The sequence below is a fragment of the Parasteatoda tepidariorum genome, chromosome 10, assembly GCF_043381705.1.
Source record: "Parasteatoda tepidariorum isolate YZ-2023 chromosome 10, CAS_Ptep_4.0, whole genome shotgun sequence".
Taxonomy (NCBI): domain Eukaryota; kingdom Metazoa; phylum Arthropoda; class Arachnida; order Araneae; family Theridiidae; genus Parasteatoda; species Parasteatoda tepidariorum.
This window is the reverse complement of record NC_092213.1, coordinates 19142192-19158986: the sequence shown is the minus strand read 5'-3', so window position 1 is coordinate 19158986 and position 16795 is coordinate 19142192. Positions and strand designations below refer to the sequence as shown.

General features: G+C 31.7%; 1 protein-coding gene and 2 long non-coding RNA genes across 4 annotated transcripts in view; 2 read left to right on the top strand and 1 right to left on the bottom strand.

The window, feature by feature from the left end:
• LOC107448963 (cytochrome P450 4V2-like) overlaps window positions 1-2456 on the top strand; it is a 45327-nt gene extending 42871 nt beyond the window's left edge. Inside the window, exon 12 of one of the 2 annotated variants that reach the window (XM_043045896.2) lies at window positions 2170-2456. In XM_043045896.2, coding sequence (XP_042901830.1) covers window positions 2170-2336 — 167 coding nt within the window. In that variant the 3' untranslated portion in view covers window positions 2337-2456. The remainder of the gene's footprint in view (window positions 1-2169) is intronic. The other variant, XM_071186388.1, reaches the window with a different exon arrangement.
• Window positions 2457-2998: 542 nt separating this feature from the next.
• LOC139426942 (uncharacterized) overlaps window positions 2999-16795 on the bottom strand; it is a 20206-nt gene continuing 6409 nt past the window's right edge. Inside the window, exon 2 of the long non-coding RNA XR_011638066.1 lies at window positions 2999-3549. This is a non-coding gene — a long non-coding RNA (uncharacterized lncRNA). The remainder of the gene's footprint in view (window positions 3550-16795) is intronic.
• On the top strand, window positions 10914-12581 carry LOC139426723 (uncharacterized). The gene is made up of 2 exons (XR_011637936.1): window positions 10914-12100; window positions 12470-12581. It is a non-coding gene; the product is annotated as an uncharacterized lncRNA (long non-coding RNA).

Below are 16795 nucleotides of genomic sequence, written 5' to 3'. Positions count from 1 at the left end.
AGTCATCATTGAAACTATACATTGAATTATTTTTTATCTCTCACAGAACCTTCTATGGGCCGAAACGAATGTTGCCACCCAAAATTATTCCTCATAAGGCATACATCCCACTAGTTTATTTCAAAATTGGCGAGTCACACTTCCCTAGTTTCCCTTGTTAGCAAACTGTCAGAAAACATGTTTCAATCTATGTAATTGTTTTTTTTTATTGTATGTAATCCATCCGTCCTTGAATTTCAATGGAAGTGTCAAATATGACATGTGAAGTGTGATGTTAAAATATACACCCAAGAGTAAATTGCGAGCTGGATTTTTATCACAATCTTAATTATTTGAATAATATGTTTAATCATAATTATGTGCAATAATTTTGTTTACTTTTGTTTTTTAATGCAGATACCGATAATGCAGCAGCATAAACACAAAGTAAATAAACACAAGTAGTAAGTAAATGAGTAGATAAACACAAGTTCCACGTTAGATGACCGTTTGATTAGCTTACTTAGAGTACTGAAAGCTATTTACGTTTGGAATATTGTGACCATTTCGTCTTATCATTTCAAATGTTATAATTATTTAAACTGTTTCAAGCCAAGGTAGGTTCATTCTGACGTAGACTTTAACACGTTCTAACAAAAATGTTGTTCTTGCTCCAAAAGTTTATGTCAATCTATCAATTCTCGCAGTGGATTGGGTTGTGATTGTTTTAATGTTCCAAATTGCATGCGAAACTTTGAGTCGGTTTTGTATCGAAACAACCAGAAATTTTCGTCAAAAGACACGGAATTTTTTTTTGAATAAGGTGAAAAATCAGATTGAAATTTAATTTGGTAATTTTTGTCTTACTAAAGTTGATCTCTTTTTATAATATTTTTTCTTGATAGGCCATGGGGAAAAAATAGTTACTTTTCATTTTTGCGTTATTTTCAAAGAATACTAGAAAAAACTAGGAAATACTAGTAACTAGGATATATTTTGTTGGCAATTGGCAAATGTCAATAAAAGTTAACTCTTCCGGAAACTATTCTAAATGAACAATTTATTCAAATGTTTTATCGAGTTTGCTAATTATGTTTGGATCGCTGGATGTTTACTAATTATCGTATTGTTACGATTTAAATTAATTTAGAATAAATGAACGAAAACATAAAAGAGTGATCGTATCATTAAACAAAACACTGTTCAAATTAATTACCTGATCCTTCGTTTCAGAAGGATCTCGAGGTTTCGTAACTGGTCAGGTGCATTTGAAATGGAGTTAAAGAGGGCACAAAGTTCAAATTTACAAAAAATTCATTTTATTCATCGGACCTCATGGTGGTTCACTTTGATGGAGCTGGCTCCCTTTATATAGCATCTAATTATTCAAATGGAACGCACATTTTTGTATTTCGAATCGGACGAGGCTTCCTTTTTGTGTCTTTTAAAATGAGGAATTCTAGCATAGATGATTCTTAAACATCTGGATTGTAGATTTGGTGATTGTTACCATGGAAACTCGCCAATCATTGGCGACAAGGCACACGTGCTGCGCATCTTAATTTGCCAAAGTTTACAATTAAACAAAATATGATTTACCTTTACATTTATTTGATAAGCTTTAAATTTAAAATATTTTTACATCTTGCACTTTAAAAGGGGTGAAGTACTAAAAAATTTCCTGGGAGGAGAGAGCCTGAAAATTTCAAAAATGAGAACGTTGTTTCTCTCATACCGCGGAAAGGAGCAATATTATGGTTATTAAAGTTATGGTGGGGATAATCGATAAGAAAAATCAGTTGATCAATTTAAATGTAGTGAAAGGCTATTGCGGTAAAATGAACGAAAACTGAAAAAACTATTGAGGAGTTGAACATCTACGCACGTGTGATGTAACAACATCACATTAACGTTTGGATCTTTCTGCGCAAACAGCTTCAACTTCTGTTAACTTCCTTTTGGAAAAGTTGAAGAGGAAACTATTTTCTGCTTTATCAGTGCATAAAATTCTAAATAGATACAGATTTTTATTATCTAATCATTACATTTGCGACAGATTTTTTTTTCAAGTTTTTTCACACTAATGGGAAATGCAGAAAATAGTCTTCTATTTAGCTTACTCGAAGTAAAGTTAGCTTTCTTCATATATTTCATTTGATCTGTAATAGTATTTTTCTTCAATGTTTGCAGGTCAAAAATTTGCTATGATGGAAGTCAAGACTGTGCTCACAAATGTATTTCGCAATTTTGAAGTTACATCCAAGGACCCCAGAGACAAAGTTAATGTTACTCCTAATCTCATCTCTCGAAATCTGGATCCCCTCATGCTACGATTTACACCTCGAAAAGCAAGATGAATTTCAGTAAAGATTAAAATAATTATAGCTTAACAATACTTTTAAACATCAGTAAATAATATAATTATGTTGTGTTAAGCTGATTTGAGATTGTAGTGATGTTTAATAAAATGAATTAGTAAGAAGTCAGAGGCCTTTAAAATGAAATACTCAAATAAAAATATTCAATTTTAAAATATTAGGTTTTGAAAAAAAAGCTACAACAATTAGTTTAATCATAAATCTTTGGGAATTTTTATCATTATGTTATCACTTGCAGTTATTTAAATGTTCAGTAATTTTTAGAGACAAAATGTAGATGTCGAAGAGGCCTTGACTTGCCCCATGGGGCATACGAAGGTACTGATGAGATGCAAGAACGTGTCTACGAAAAAGCAGAAAGATCGATGTGGAACCATCCGAGACAAGTGGAATAAAACGTTCAAACAAAGGCCAAAACAATACGTTCAAACAAAGCTATACGATACGTTCAAACAAAGCTATACAATGCGTTCAAACAAAGCTATACGATACGTTCAAACAAAGCTATACGATACGTACAAACAAGGGTTCGAGTGCCAAACACTCCGCAGACGAGCAAAAGACTGCTAGGGTTGCACGTAGCAGAGCGGCACCACACCCCAGCCCACTGGACACCCCAGCCGACTAGAAAACCGCAAAGCTCCCACTTCGGCTGAAACTTTATTGATCCAATCAGCAAAATATATTTGTACAGAGAGTACGAAAAATACATTAATGCTTAATAAAAATAGAGTACATTAAAATGAGTTAAAATATCCTAAAGTACAATTGAATACAACTACAATACTCCGCACACAAAAGTCCATTAACATATAATAAAGTACACTAAAATACAAATGGAACGCTAAAGTCTTAAAGTTAAAATACACTAAAGTACAATATAATAAATGGTAAACCCATCCTGTTCACCACTGGTTTGACAGAAATAGCTCTGGTAGTGCTTTGGAGTTCAAAGGAGATATATCGGATCAAACGGCAGTTTCACAATTCATCACTGACCATTTAAAAAGATAAACTTTCAAATTTGGAAGCAATGTTTTCCCAAGATATAGCAAGTGAAATTTGAAACCAGCTTTCCCCGAACACATCCTTGACTGTCTGGAGTTTTTCTTGGAGGACATACTCTTGCGATCAATTTTGGTGGGTGACTTTTACCAGAGCGTTTGGACCCATGGATCTGATATAGCTGGGGCTATATTAAGAAGGATTGAAAACAACAACAATAAAATAATACTACAGGACTAAAGTACAATAAAATAGAACAAAAAAATTAAAATACAATAAAATAGTAAAAGTGCTAAAGTACAAAAAAATAGCATAAAATACACCTAAAATACAATGTAATTGTGAAAGATATTAAATACAAAGCTATTAAAATGCATGAAAATCATCTCAAACTTAGATAGGACTAAAATACTAATAGCTACAAGGTCTTAACAAAGAACAAGTAAAATTGTTAAAAAGGTCAAATTTAGTAAAAAAAAATTGGAGTATAAAATACCAGATAACGTTGTAGAAGTTCTCCTCTTTGAGTCCTAGAAGCTTGCATTCGAATAGACTCTTTATAATTACCTCAATACCCTTTCACCATATGTCGCTTAACAGGGGATGTTTGAAAAAAGCTTCAGTGTTATAGTATTTCAGGGAAAATTTCTTCCTAGTATGCTCGTGACAAAATTTTTTAAATGGCAATACGATTGACTCATTTTAATAATAAGGGATTTGAAAACTTATTTAAAATAATAAGGGTTTGGTTAAAAATCACGAATGTAATCACAAATGAACTAAACAAATGTTTTGAGTTAAAAACAGGGTATTTTCAAATGCAATTACGAATTCTGCATCTAAAATTTGAGCCCAAAGTATTTCTTAGTCATTTTGTATTGATTGAAATACAATAACCAGAGCAGAATTCTCTTTCTAAAAATCTTATCATTGTTTTCCTTGAATCTCGTAGAAGCTCATCCAATTAGTTATTACGTTAATTGTGTAGACAGAAAAATATTGAGCAATTTTATTATTTTGCATGAGGAAACAATAAAAAGAAATTTCTTAAAAAATATTTAAAAATAGCGGGAACTATATAAAACTAATATCCGAGTTACTTGAATATTAATTTAACAAAAAACGTTTAAGCTAATTACATGATGTTATAAGAACTTCGCTTTTGTTAGTGGTTTGCATTTGAATGTTTGACACATGGCCAATATGTTAAAGAATAATGAGTCAAGAATGATATCATATACCCAAACTGTTTAAACACCTGTTACCTGCTTAAGGAAAAAAATATGAGGTTTATGCATATTAATCCCATACCTATCTCTATCATACATCTGAGTAGGTCACTCTTGGCAGTTTAGTCACGATATCCAACTGAAAAACGATTTCTATCTTCTATTTCTTATCTTCTATTATCATCATATAAACAATGGGTATTATCAGATCTATCTGCAAATCCGAAAATTTCGGCACAATATAAATATCGTGGTAGTCAGGAATTATTTCAATGTTAAATTTAATTGTTCCTTCAATTAAATGTTAAATCGTAAAGTTTGTTACCATTTTAAATGATTGAGAAAAAACTCCAGTTGAAGACGGAAAAGTTGGCAAATCTGGGTGCTTCATCAAAACTCCAGCGTTACACACGAAAAAATTTAAAACAACTTTTAATTTTTTACAACTCATGGAATCACTTGCTTTGATCAAATCACACAAAATTTTCTACTTGCTTGAAATAATATAAGGTTCTTTTCTAAATGGAAATAATTCTGTAATTCTAAAATCGAATTAGTTGTTAAATTAAAAACCAGTTTGAGATAGTTTCCATACAATTTCTGAACGATTTATGATATTTCGAAGAAATAACAGCAATTATGCGGTTTTTCTAATAGATAGAAGATCTATTCATATTTATTACGGTGACTAGATCTTTAGAAGTTAGAAATCACATCATTTGGAAATCTTAGCACTGAAAAATACTGCAGAATTTATTGTGCTAAAATGTTTCACATCAAAGTAAAAATCAAATATTTTGTGCACAGGTTTAAGCTCATGATCATTTCAATACTTTTTAAAATCCTTCATGTGCTCAGAATTTGCTATTTTTAATGGTAAATCATACTTTTATTGAAACTTCTCAGAAATAAGGAAATATCTCTAATGATATAATGATGTTCTTATATTTTTCAACAAGTGAGGTGCACTATCCAAAAAATAAATTTTCCTTAGAGGGTGTAGCGTATCAAGCTAAATTAAAGAACTGTTCAGTTTTTTTTATAACAAACTTTTATTTACAAACAACACAAACAGTAACAAATATGAATTACCCGTAACGGGAAAAGATCATAAAACAGCAAGAAAAACCCGTAACGGGATATAAGAAAACTCACCCGTGGCGGGATAGATAAAATATTATAAAACAACTAGATAAAGTGCCCGTCACGGGATATAGGAAAACTCGAATTCCACACAAAACTCATTCTAAAAAATCAACAACTTTCCAGTGTTCTAATTTTATCGTTTGCTTTTGTTATTTAAATTTATCTTTTTATGTGTTTATTTCATTTATGCTTTTGCCAGCCCGTTGGTTTTTAATATTTTTACTTTTATTCATGCTTTTGCAAACCAATTATCTTTCTTATATTTTTAGACTTTATAACTCCTCTCCCCTTGGAAGAACTTTTCCATATTAAACAAGGGAAAAGTTTATTATGAACTTTTTTTGTGTCCTCAAAAACTTTAGGTTGAAACCACTGCATTATGTTATAATCAAAACATTTCACTTTTAAAATTAAATTTTCTAATTGTCAAATTAAATGCAAGATACAATTTTTACATTAGAAGTGATGTACAATAATTAACTTTAAAACTTAAAATTTCTAAATTATTTTTAGACTCTTGCAGTAAACATTAATACACAATTCACCTGTAACTCAATTTTGGTATCAAACTAAAATATTCGAAATAAAGTTAGAATGTAAATAAATATTATAATTTAGCATAACTATTTACATGTATACAACAATATCTAAAGACTGAAGCTAACCAGATTTCTTTATCAAAGAGCTTATTTTTTTTTATCTTGGCATTACTAATTTTTTTTAAATCCAAACAATATACTTAACATTTTTAAGCTTCACGCAATTAGATTCTACTCAATCTTGTTAATATTTATATGCATAAAAAATAATATATTTAAGAACATTAGCACTTTTCTCTACAAACAAATTCGTTTAATACCTATGTTTCATTTTCAATATAATCATTTTTAAACACTTTCTTAAATTAAACTTAACTGGTTCAATTTCAAAAACTTCAATACATTTTTATTTTATATTTCCACCTTAATTAAAGCTTTAATTCAAACTTTAATAGCAACTAATTTCATTACGAGTTAGTTTTTAAAATAAATAAATCATACGTATGAATAAGGAAATAAGACTAATCTGTATCAATATCAATAGGAAAAACAAACATTATTTACATATTCCTCCCCATCAATTAACTTTTGTCTAATTCAAATCAAGAACTTAAAGATACTCTACTGAGACAATCTGCATTCTTGTTCTTAGTACCAGCTCTATGCACAACTTTAAAATTAAACGGTTGTAGTGCTGAAGCCCAACGCATAAGTCTGGCATTTGAACTAGCATTTGTTTTAAGCCAGGTTAGCCATCTAAATAGTGTCGTAATTTTTTGATGGCAAAAATTATACTGGCGCATTCTTTTTCCGCAGTACAATATTTTTTCGGACTCATTAAACTTTTTACTTAGATATATTATGGGGTGTTCATGGCCTTCATTATCTAGTCGTGTTAATACCACACCCATACCAATTTCCGAAGCGTCTGTTTACAAGATAAGTTCTTTTTCATAGTTGGGAGAGAAGAGTATAGGTTGGCTCGTTAATTTTTGTTTCAGTTTCTTAAAGGCTTCTTCGCATTCGATCGTCCAGGTAATTTCTCCCTTTTTTTGTTTTACCTTTTAAAGTGTCTGTTAATGGTGCAACTAGAACAGAGAACATTGATATATATCGACTATAATAGCCCGCTGGTCCCAAAAATGCTCTGATCTCAGTTTTGGTCTTAGGTACAGGAAATTCGGCAACTGCTCGTGTTTTTATATCAGAGGGTTTTCTATAGCCTTGTTCGACAATATGTTCTAGATAAAGAACATTATCTTGCGCAAAACGGCATTTTGAAGGTTTCATTGTAAGTTCTGCTTTTTTGATACGCTGCATTGCACAGTTAAGATGTTCTAAATGAAGATCCCAGGTATCTGAGAAAATTGCTATATCATCAAGGTATGGAACTGCAAATTCTTCTAAACCCTTTAGTAGTCGTGCCATTAATTTGCTAAAAAAATAGGGGTAATTCTTCAACCCAAATGGAAGTCGTAATGGCCTATAAGTTCCGAAACTGGTAACAAAAGTAGCTAATCTTTGAGCGTTTGGACTAAGCTTAATTTGCCAATATCCCTTGGCGAAATCTAAAAGACTGATAAATTTTGCCTTGGCTACCTCTTCAACTCGGTCTTCTATGTTCGGAAGTGGGAAATATTGTGTTACCGTTATTTCGTTGAGACGACGGTAATCAATGCAGGGCCTTGGATCTTTATTTGGTGCTTCTACTAGGATCATAGGAGAAGTATAATCACTCTCACCTAAATCAATAATTTTTAAGTCCAACATTTTCTGCACTTCAGTTTTTAAAATTTCTGTTTGTCGGGGTGACGTTCGGTAAGGCTTAGAAATAATTGGCATATTTGTACTAAGTTGAATGTCATGCTCAATTAAGTTAGTTTTTCTTGGGTTATTTGAAAAACTTTTCGAATATCTTCTTAAAATATTCCTCAATTGGTTGATTTCCTGTCCGTTAAGGCGATCTTCTAGGTGACTGTCTTTAATCATTTCAGATACATCAAATTCATCTGGAGAAATATACACTTGTGGAAAGTCAATATCTTGTTCTTAAAAAGATGAAGAATCGTTTTCTGCACAGGATAGAAAATTAACTATTGCAGGCCGTTTATAATATGGTTTAAGCATATTCACATGATAAATCTGTGAACTCTCTCTTTTTCCTGGAATATTCACTAAATAATTAGTTTCAGACATTTTGCTTTCTATCTTCCCTAGGCCAATCCATTGAGCAGATAATTTATTAGCTCTAGATGTGGCCAAAACAAGAACCAAATCTCCGGCACTAAACTCTCTCCTAATACTATTTTTATCGTAATACGATTTCCTTTTTAACGCAGCATCTTCCATCTTGTTAACTGCAATTTCTTGGCATCTTTTTAAATGGTTTATTAGGTGAAAAACGTATTCCGTCGCAGGAGATTCGTTTATTTCGTTTTTGGTCCACTGTACATACAACAAAGCTTCAGGAGTACGCAAATTTTTTCCGTGTACTAACTCTGCTGGCGAAAATCCTGTACTTTCATGTGTTATAGTTCTCAAAGCCAAAAGGGCAAATGGTAAAAACTTCTCCCAGTCAGAACTAGACTCCAAACAAAGTACCCGTAAGATCCGCTTGATAGTTCTATGTAATCTTTCTACGGGATTCGACTGTGGGTGATGAACGGAACTATGCCGAACCTTTATGCCAAATCGATCAAAAAACTCAGTTGTTAGCATGCTCATAAAAGAAGTTCCTTGATCACATTGGACTTCTCGTGGGAAACAAGTTCTACAAAAAATATTAAGTATACTTACGAAAATTTAAGGTATATTTAAGGTTGATTTGAGGTATTTTTGAGGTATTAAGGTTGATTTGAGGTATATTTAAGGATGCACAGAAAACAGCAAGAAAAATTATACCTTGTAAAGGTTGTAATTAAGGTGTACGAGGTTGTTTTATATACACTTCAGCTTGTTTTGAGGTTGTTTAAAATTCACGTCAAATCAACCAGACTGATAAGGTGATTTTTGAGGTATACCAAGTTGATTTTCTTACACTTGTAACAACAGAGGTATTTTTGAGGTATAAAAATTTTTACCTTGTTTCAACTAAAGAAAGTGAGGTATTTATTGAGGTATATGGAGTCATTTTTTTTACACCTAAGCTTATTTTGAGGTAGTTTTAAAATCATACCAACCAGACTGATAAGGTGATTTTTAAGGTATACGAGGTTGTTTTTCTTACACTTGTAACAAACGAGGTATTTATGAGGTATAAAAAATCAACCTTATTTCAACTAACGAGAGTGAGGTATTTATTGTGGTGTATGAAGTCATTTTATTTATACCTAAGGTTGTTTAAAGTACACTTCATATTAACTAGCTCAATTGCCAGAGTTCCGTGCGAGACGGCAAATGGCGTGTGTGTTGACAATCGAAAGTGTATTCGAAATTCGGTAAGTGTGCTTGACATTTATTAATTTGGTTTTATCACTTTTAATCAAATATGCTTCAATTTTCAAACTTAAATTTTATTATTATTGTTTTAAAGATGCCTCCTGATTTTAAATAGTTTAAGTTGGAGGATATTCTTAGAAGCTATTAGTGTAGGCTTAGCAATAAGAGAGAACAATCGAAATATTTCTCGTCGCTGTTTAGGGTAACGTTACTGGTGAATCGTTACAGCAGGTTATGCACAGTATACTTTATTGTTTGTAATTTATTCAAATATGACTATTCTTTCATTTTGCTTAAATGTATATGTTTCAACGTTGCAGTATGCAAGCTGATTAGTTGAGTAAAATGTTCATAATTTCTCTTATAAATAAATCATTGAAAATTGAAATATCTTTAAAATAGCAATTTTGCTTTGAAATTCTACTATAGCTGTATGCTTATCGTTTGCTCGGATATCTGTTGCAAAGTTTATATTGTTCTTTATGAGTCAAAATATGTATAATAACACTGCATTTTAAATCTGAATTTTTTTTTATCTGATTAACGTGCACTTTCTTTTTCTTTCATATGTGTATATATATATATATATTTACAGAGCTTATCTACTGTTCCCTGATATTGCTGAGATTACCTAGGCTGTAAATAGCACATGTGCAGCAGCGATGAAGAAGTTACTAGCAAGTTACTGCTCAGCCTTCCCATAAGAAATAGTTCTGAATTCATATTATAAAGAAAAAGTAATCTCTCCTAATAAACTACAGCATTTATTCAATTGTTGATAACAATAGTTTGTTAGATATTTGATAATTGAAAACTAGTAACTGTACTAGCTCACTTTTTTATGTTTGATCACACTGCTATTTTCACTACGTGTTATTTTTTCTCAATTTACCCACGTTAATTATTTACTAAGCAGATTGTTATTACTTATTAAAATATAGAATAGAATTAAATTTAACCCGATTTCAAGTTTATATGACAATTTGTTTCAAGGTTATGAGCATTTTTATGCAGCTGTTTATAGTTCACTACTTCAAAAATTAGCGACTTTCGTAAAACTTAAATGTTTTAGAAATAAGACAGTATAGTTTCTTATGCAATTTTAATGTTGAATTGAATAAAATCAATTGCAAATAAAGACATTTATTGTTAAAAGTAATATGCAATTTTTTCAATTTCATCTTATTGAATGTGTTTTTATATTTAAACAAATGTTTGTAACAACTAGCTATTAGTTTTATTCTGCTTGGTATTATAAATTATATAGGAGATATTGTACTCAACTTATTTTAAAAGTATTATTTCAAATCATTCTCTCTTAGACATTTTCCTCACATAAAATTACTCACAACTTTAAAATAAATGCTCCTTATCAGCTTGTAATTTGTTCTATTCGATTGAGTGTAAAAAAAGAATAAAAATTGGTACATAACTTTAAAATTTTAATTTATTAAACGATTGTAGATTCTTGATTACATTGATTAAAAATTATTAAAATAACTATTTTTTAAGAAACTCTGATGTGATTGACAATAACATAAGTCCTTTTCAGAATCAGCGTCAAAAATTTAAAAAAAAGCTGCTAGTTTCATGAAGTCTGACAAAAAGTTGAAAAATATAGACTAGGTTTATTGAGTTTAAAGATTTTTAAAAAAGAAAGGGAAGGAAATCTAATTATTAAACTTACAAGTACCATAATGTTACAGATGTATAGAAAAATAAAAAGTGTTAAAATTGCATAATAAGATTGGAATTATACAGGGTGTTTATAAAGTCCCGGACCCATTTTGATGTTTAATAACTCATAAAATAATAAAGATAGATTAAAATTAATAACATTAATGGTTAGATAGACTCAAAAAGTTTCATGACCCTTGTCAATGAACTTCCACGTGTGCCCCCTTCGTCGCACGGAGAATATCAAGTCGATAGTCAATTTCACGAGAGGTAGCTTTCTTTTTTACAGAAAAGACAATCTCATCAGTCGTATACTTAGACATGTTGGAAAACTTCGTATTTCCACAACTAGAAGAGCTTCAGCCACATGTCTTTTTGCAACAAGATGGTGCACCACCTCATTGGGGTATCATCGTTCGTAGTTCTTTGAATGACCATTTTACAGGAAGATGGATTGGGCGAGGAGGTCCAATTCCTTGGCCACCCAGATCACCTGATATAACGCCGCTGGACTTTTTTCTTTGGGGATTTATAAAGGACAATGTTTACAGGAGGATCGTGTCGAACATTGATGGCCTAAAAGCCAGAATTACAACCGCAATAGCCTCTGTGGATGCCGACATGCTTGCCGCTACCTGGCGTGAAATTGACTATCGACTTGATATTCTCCGTGCGACGAAGGGGGCACACGTGGAAGTTCATTGACAAGGTTCATGAAAGTTTTTGAGTCTATCTAACCATTTATGTTATTAATTTTAATCTATCTTTATTATTTTATGAGTTATTAAACATCAAAATGGGTCCGAGACTTTATAAACACCCTGTATATTTGAATTTCTGTAAATGTTGTTAATGGTAATACTGTCTTCAGTGTATTTTATTTTGTGGCTGTGATACATGTCATGCTTTTTAGCTACGAGGATTGAATAGAAATGGCAGAAGATATTTATCTGAAAAGGAAAATTAATTTCATCCAGTTAATTTAAATGATAAAAAAAATACTTTCTAATATTTTAAGACCTGCCACTATTATTGTAAATATGACTTTCTTACTAATTTATATTTTTTTTCCTTTTAGGTTCCAATAATTACAAGTTTCAACATGTAGACGGAAACAGTATTTAAAATAATTTTGTTGGTTTGTAAAAAAAGTGAAATTTTAGTTTTAAATAAAAGTACTTTGAATTTCAGCTGACTAATTATTTAAATTTGTAGTTTTATAGCTTTAAAAATTCAAGCACCTTAGACAACTATCTTCTAAAAATACGAGTATGAGTTCCCATAAATAATTTTTACTAACTGTAGAATTTGGATAAGTGTTATTTTAAGATGATTTAAATCAATCTATTAAAATTATAGAAGAATTATGCATTTGAAACTTTCTTTTATAGCTTAACAAAAGAAGCAATTACTGCCGAAGGTTTAATATTAAAAATTTCAGGTTGATAAATGATCTCTACTAGTGAAAAAAATGTAATGTACATTATTCTTCATATAATATATATAATATCTTTATATATATATTATATTTTTTATATAGTGAGTCTAAAAATTAATAAACTAGGTGGTCCGTATAACACCTCACCTTCGTAAGTGCTAAAAAAAACATCTTTGGTTGATAAATTAATACTTCTAAAAATACAAAAATATATACTTGAGGTTACGAAATAATAACTTAAGGTAGAACATGGAACACATGGCGCTAATTAAAAATAACCTTTCCAATTGTTGAAAATACACTTCAGGTTGATTTATAACAACCAGAAGTGTAAAATGGCCCACCTTAGGTTGAAAAATATATACCTCTACAAGCATAAAATTATATACCTGAGGTTGAAGAATAATTACCTGAGGTAGAACAAAATACATTTGAGGTTGATTTATAACAACCAGAAGTGTAAAACGACACACCACAGGTTGATAAATATATACCTCTACAAGCATAAAATTATATACCTGAGGTTGAAAAACAATTACCTGATGTCGAACAAAATACACCTGAGGTAGATTTATAATAAGCTGAAGTGTAAAATGACACACCATAGGTTGAAAAATATCTACCTCTACAAGCATAAAATTAGATACCTGAGGTTGAAAAATAATTACCTGAAGTCGAACAAAATACACCTGAGGTTGATTTATAATAACCTGAAGTGTAAAATGACACACCTTAGGTTGTTGAATAAATACTTCCACAAGTGTAAAAAAATATACTTCAGGCTGATAAGTAATAACCTAAGGTTGAAAATAAAACACTTTAAAGTAGTAAATATCTACCTCTCCACAGATGTAAAATTAAACACCTCAGGCTGAAACATATATACCTCTGGAGGTATATTTAAGGTATATTTGAGGTTGATTTTGAGGTATTCATTTGCACCCTTTTCAACCTTAACGACGTATTTAAATAACAACCTCCTTCATACCTTTCAAATATACCTCGTTTATACCTCATTTATACCTCGATTTTTTCATAAGGGTAGTGCATCAGTCACCGACACAGATCCTATATCATTGACTGGGATTGCTTCTGGATATTTTGACGACATACAAATGGCTGTAATCAAGTATTTTTTTCCACTTGGCGTGGTGGGAAGAGGACCAACTTCATCAACGTTTATTTTTAAGAATATTTCCTGTATGATCGGTACAATTTTTAAAGGAGCCTTTTTTTATCCTTTGGTTTCCCCGCTTTTTGACAACCATCGTAGGTTCGTACGAATTCTTCCATCTCTTTATAGCATTTTGGCCAAAAATAATATCGCGCCAATCTATCTTTGGATTTGGTTATGCCAAGGTGTCCGGAAGTACTTTCATGACATAACTTTAAAATTCGGCTTCTAAATTTCTCAGGTATAACTAAAAGTTTCTTTATTTCTCCCAATCGTCCTTCTTAGCATTTGAAAAGAAGTTTTTTTTCAACCACATAGCGATGTTTATTATTTTGATTCTGAATACCTTCTTCCACACTTTTAAAAACTGATTTTAACTCGGCACTATCCTGTTGAGCTTTAACGAAGTCGTCGTGATCCACCTGTATTAAAGAAAGTTCATCAGAATTGGCATTTAAAGTTGGTAATATCTCTTCGATTTCTGAACAAACGGCATCCGTTTCTAAAACTGGCTCATCATCTTTTTCCTCTAAAATAATTTCCTGATTTTTATTATTTTGTTCGGAAGAGTTTTCGCTATCGTTCGAATTTTGTTGCTCATATTCTTCATTTTCTGCTTTTAATCGAGTTTGCGATCTGGTATTAACTGCGTTTAACTCTGAAATTTGCATTGGCGTCATTTGCAGATTTGACAATCTAGCCGCTGTTCTATTTCCAAGGAGATATCGACCTTTATCCAACTCACTTCTAACCACAGCCGCTTTGGATACAATGTCTCCAAGCTGACCAGATATCGAAACTTTTGCTAATGGTAAATAAGTTGGGCCTTCATCTAATGGTTGTTGTACCCACACAGTTTCGCCAGTAAACATATCTGGAGTCACATATTTTCTGCATATGATATCAATAGTTGCACCTGAATCACGAAGAACTGGCATCCTAACTCCATTTACTTTCGCCATAAGAGTGTACGGAGTTAGTAATTTGTCTTCTTCGTGTCCTACTCCGATTCGATTAACTTGAGCGGGTGGCTTTTGGCACTTAAGCTTCGGGCACTGAGGTCGTAAGTGATTAGTAGATCCACATTCGTAACATTTTAAAGGCGTACGTCTATCAAATTGATCATAATTTGCTTACTTGTACTCATATTTTCTTTTATTTTCTTAATTTCGGCCATTCTTTGAAGTAGCTCCCTGTGAATTTTTCAGTGTGGCATTTTCTTCTCGCCAATTGGATCTCCGATTTTCAGAATTTACCTGCAAGTCAATTCGTTTGCGACTTCCACGCACATTCTCGTACTCGTCAAATATTTCTGCCAGCTTTGTAGATGAAGTTATTTTTGACCAAGTGTCTATAAAATGATCACGCACTTCATTGGGAACTCTTCGTTTAGTTTGATCAGTAACCATTAGATCCAGCAAGGTTTCAAAATTTTTTACTTCCAATCCTTGAACCCATTCATTTAAATAGTTCCTTAATTCAAAAACGAAATCTTTCCAACTATTATCGTACTTCATTTGGTGCTGAATAAATTTTATCCTAAATTTTTCTGGACTTAGCTTAAACTTCTTCATTAAAATTTCCTTAACATGATCATAGTTGTATGTTTGTTCTTCAGATTCTCTTGCTATTAATTTTGTTATGTCAGGTGAAAGAAAAGATAATAAATGAGTAACCCACTCTTCTTTTGGTATTTCTGCTCGTTTTGCTTGACGCTCAAAAATTACCAAATAAAGACTGATTTCATCTTCCTTAGGATCAAAATTCTGCATTAACTTATGAATATCTAACTTATTCCGCAGAGTAGTGCCAATATTTTGATTTGAAGGGCCACTTAATTGGGCACTAAGCCTTAATTTCTCGAGTTCAAATTGGCGTTCTTGTTTTTGCCGTTCTTGGCGTAGTTTTTCCTCCTCTTCTTCTTGGCATTTTCTTTCTTCTTTTTCGATACGATTTTCTTTAATTGCCTCTAATATTTCTTTAACTAGATTCACTTCGTAATTTTCAGATTTTTTAATTAGATTTATCAACTCACATACTGTAACATTTTCAATAATAGTTTCACCCAATTCCTTACATAATTCTACCAAATCACACTTCTTTGCTCGTCCCAAGAAAGCCATAAGGAATAATACTTGAAACACAATTCCTTTAAATCAAATGGTAAGTCAATCCCGACGATGCCACCAATTAAATATAGCTGTAGCGTATCAAGCTATATTAAAGAACTGTTCAGTTTTTTTTATAACAAACTTTTATTAACAAACAACACAAACAGTAACAAATATGAATTACCCGTAACAGGATAGTGAAAAGATCATAAAACAGCAAGAAAAACCAGTAACGGGATATAAGGAAACTCACCCGTAGCGGGATAGATAAAATATTATAAAACAACTAGATAAAGTGCCCGTAACGGGATATAGGAAAACTCAAATTCCACACAAAACTCATTCTAAAAAATCAACAACTTTCCGGTGTGCTAATTGGGTATAATATGAAAAAAGCACAACTACTTCCACTCCGAAAATTTTACTAGGAATAATATTTACCTTTTGAAAATCCTCAGCGGCCATGTCGTATGATTATGCGGCATGTAAAAGATCCCTGGAGTGCCTTATTGGCTCTTGGCATTTCCGGCAAAATTATATTCCTAGTGCACTTTAGCATCTAAATAGAGTCTCGGTGCTGCCATCTAGTGTGGCAGAAACTAGACGCCCAAATTAACATGACCAACGGTATCTCACCCATTGTGGTGGTCCTGAAAGAGTGGATACCACCTCTGGAGAACG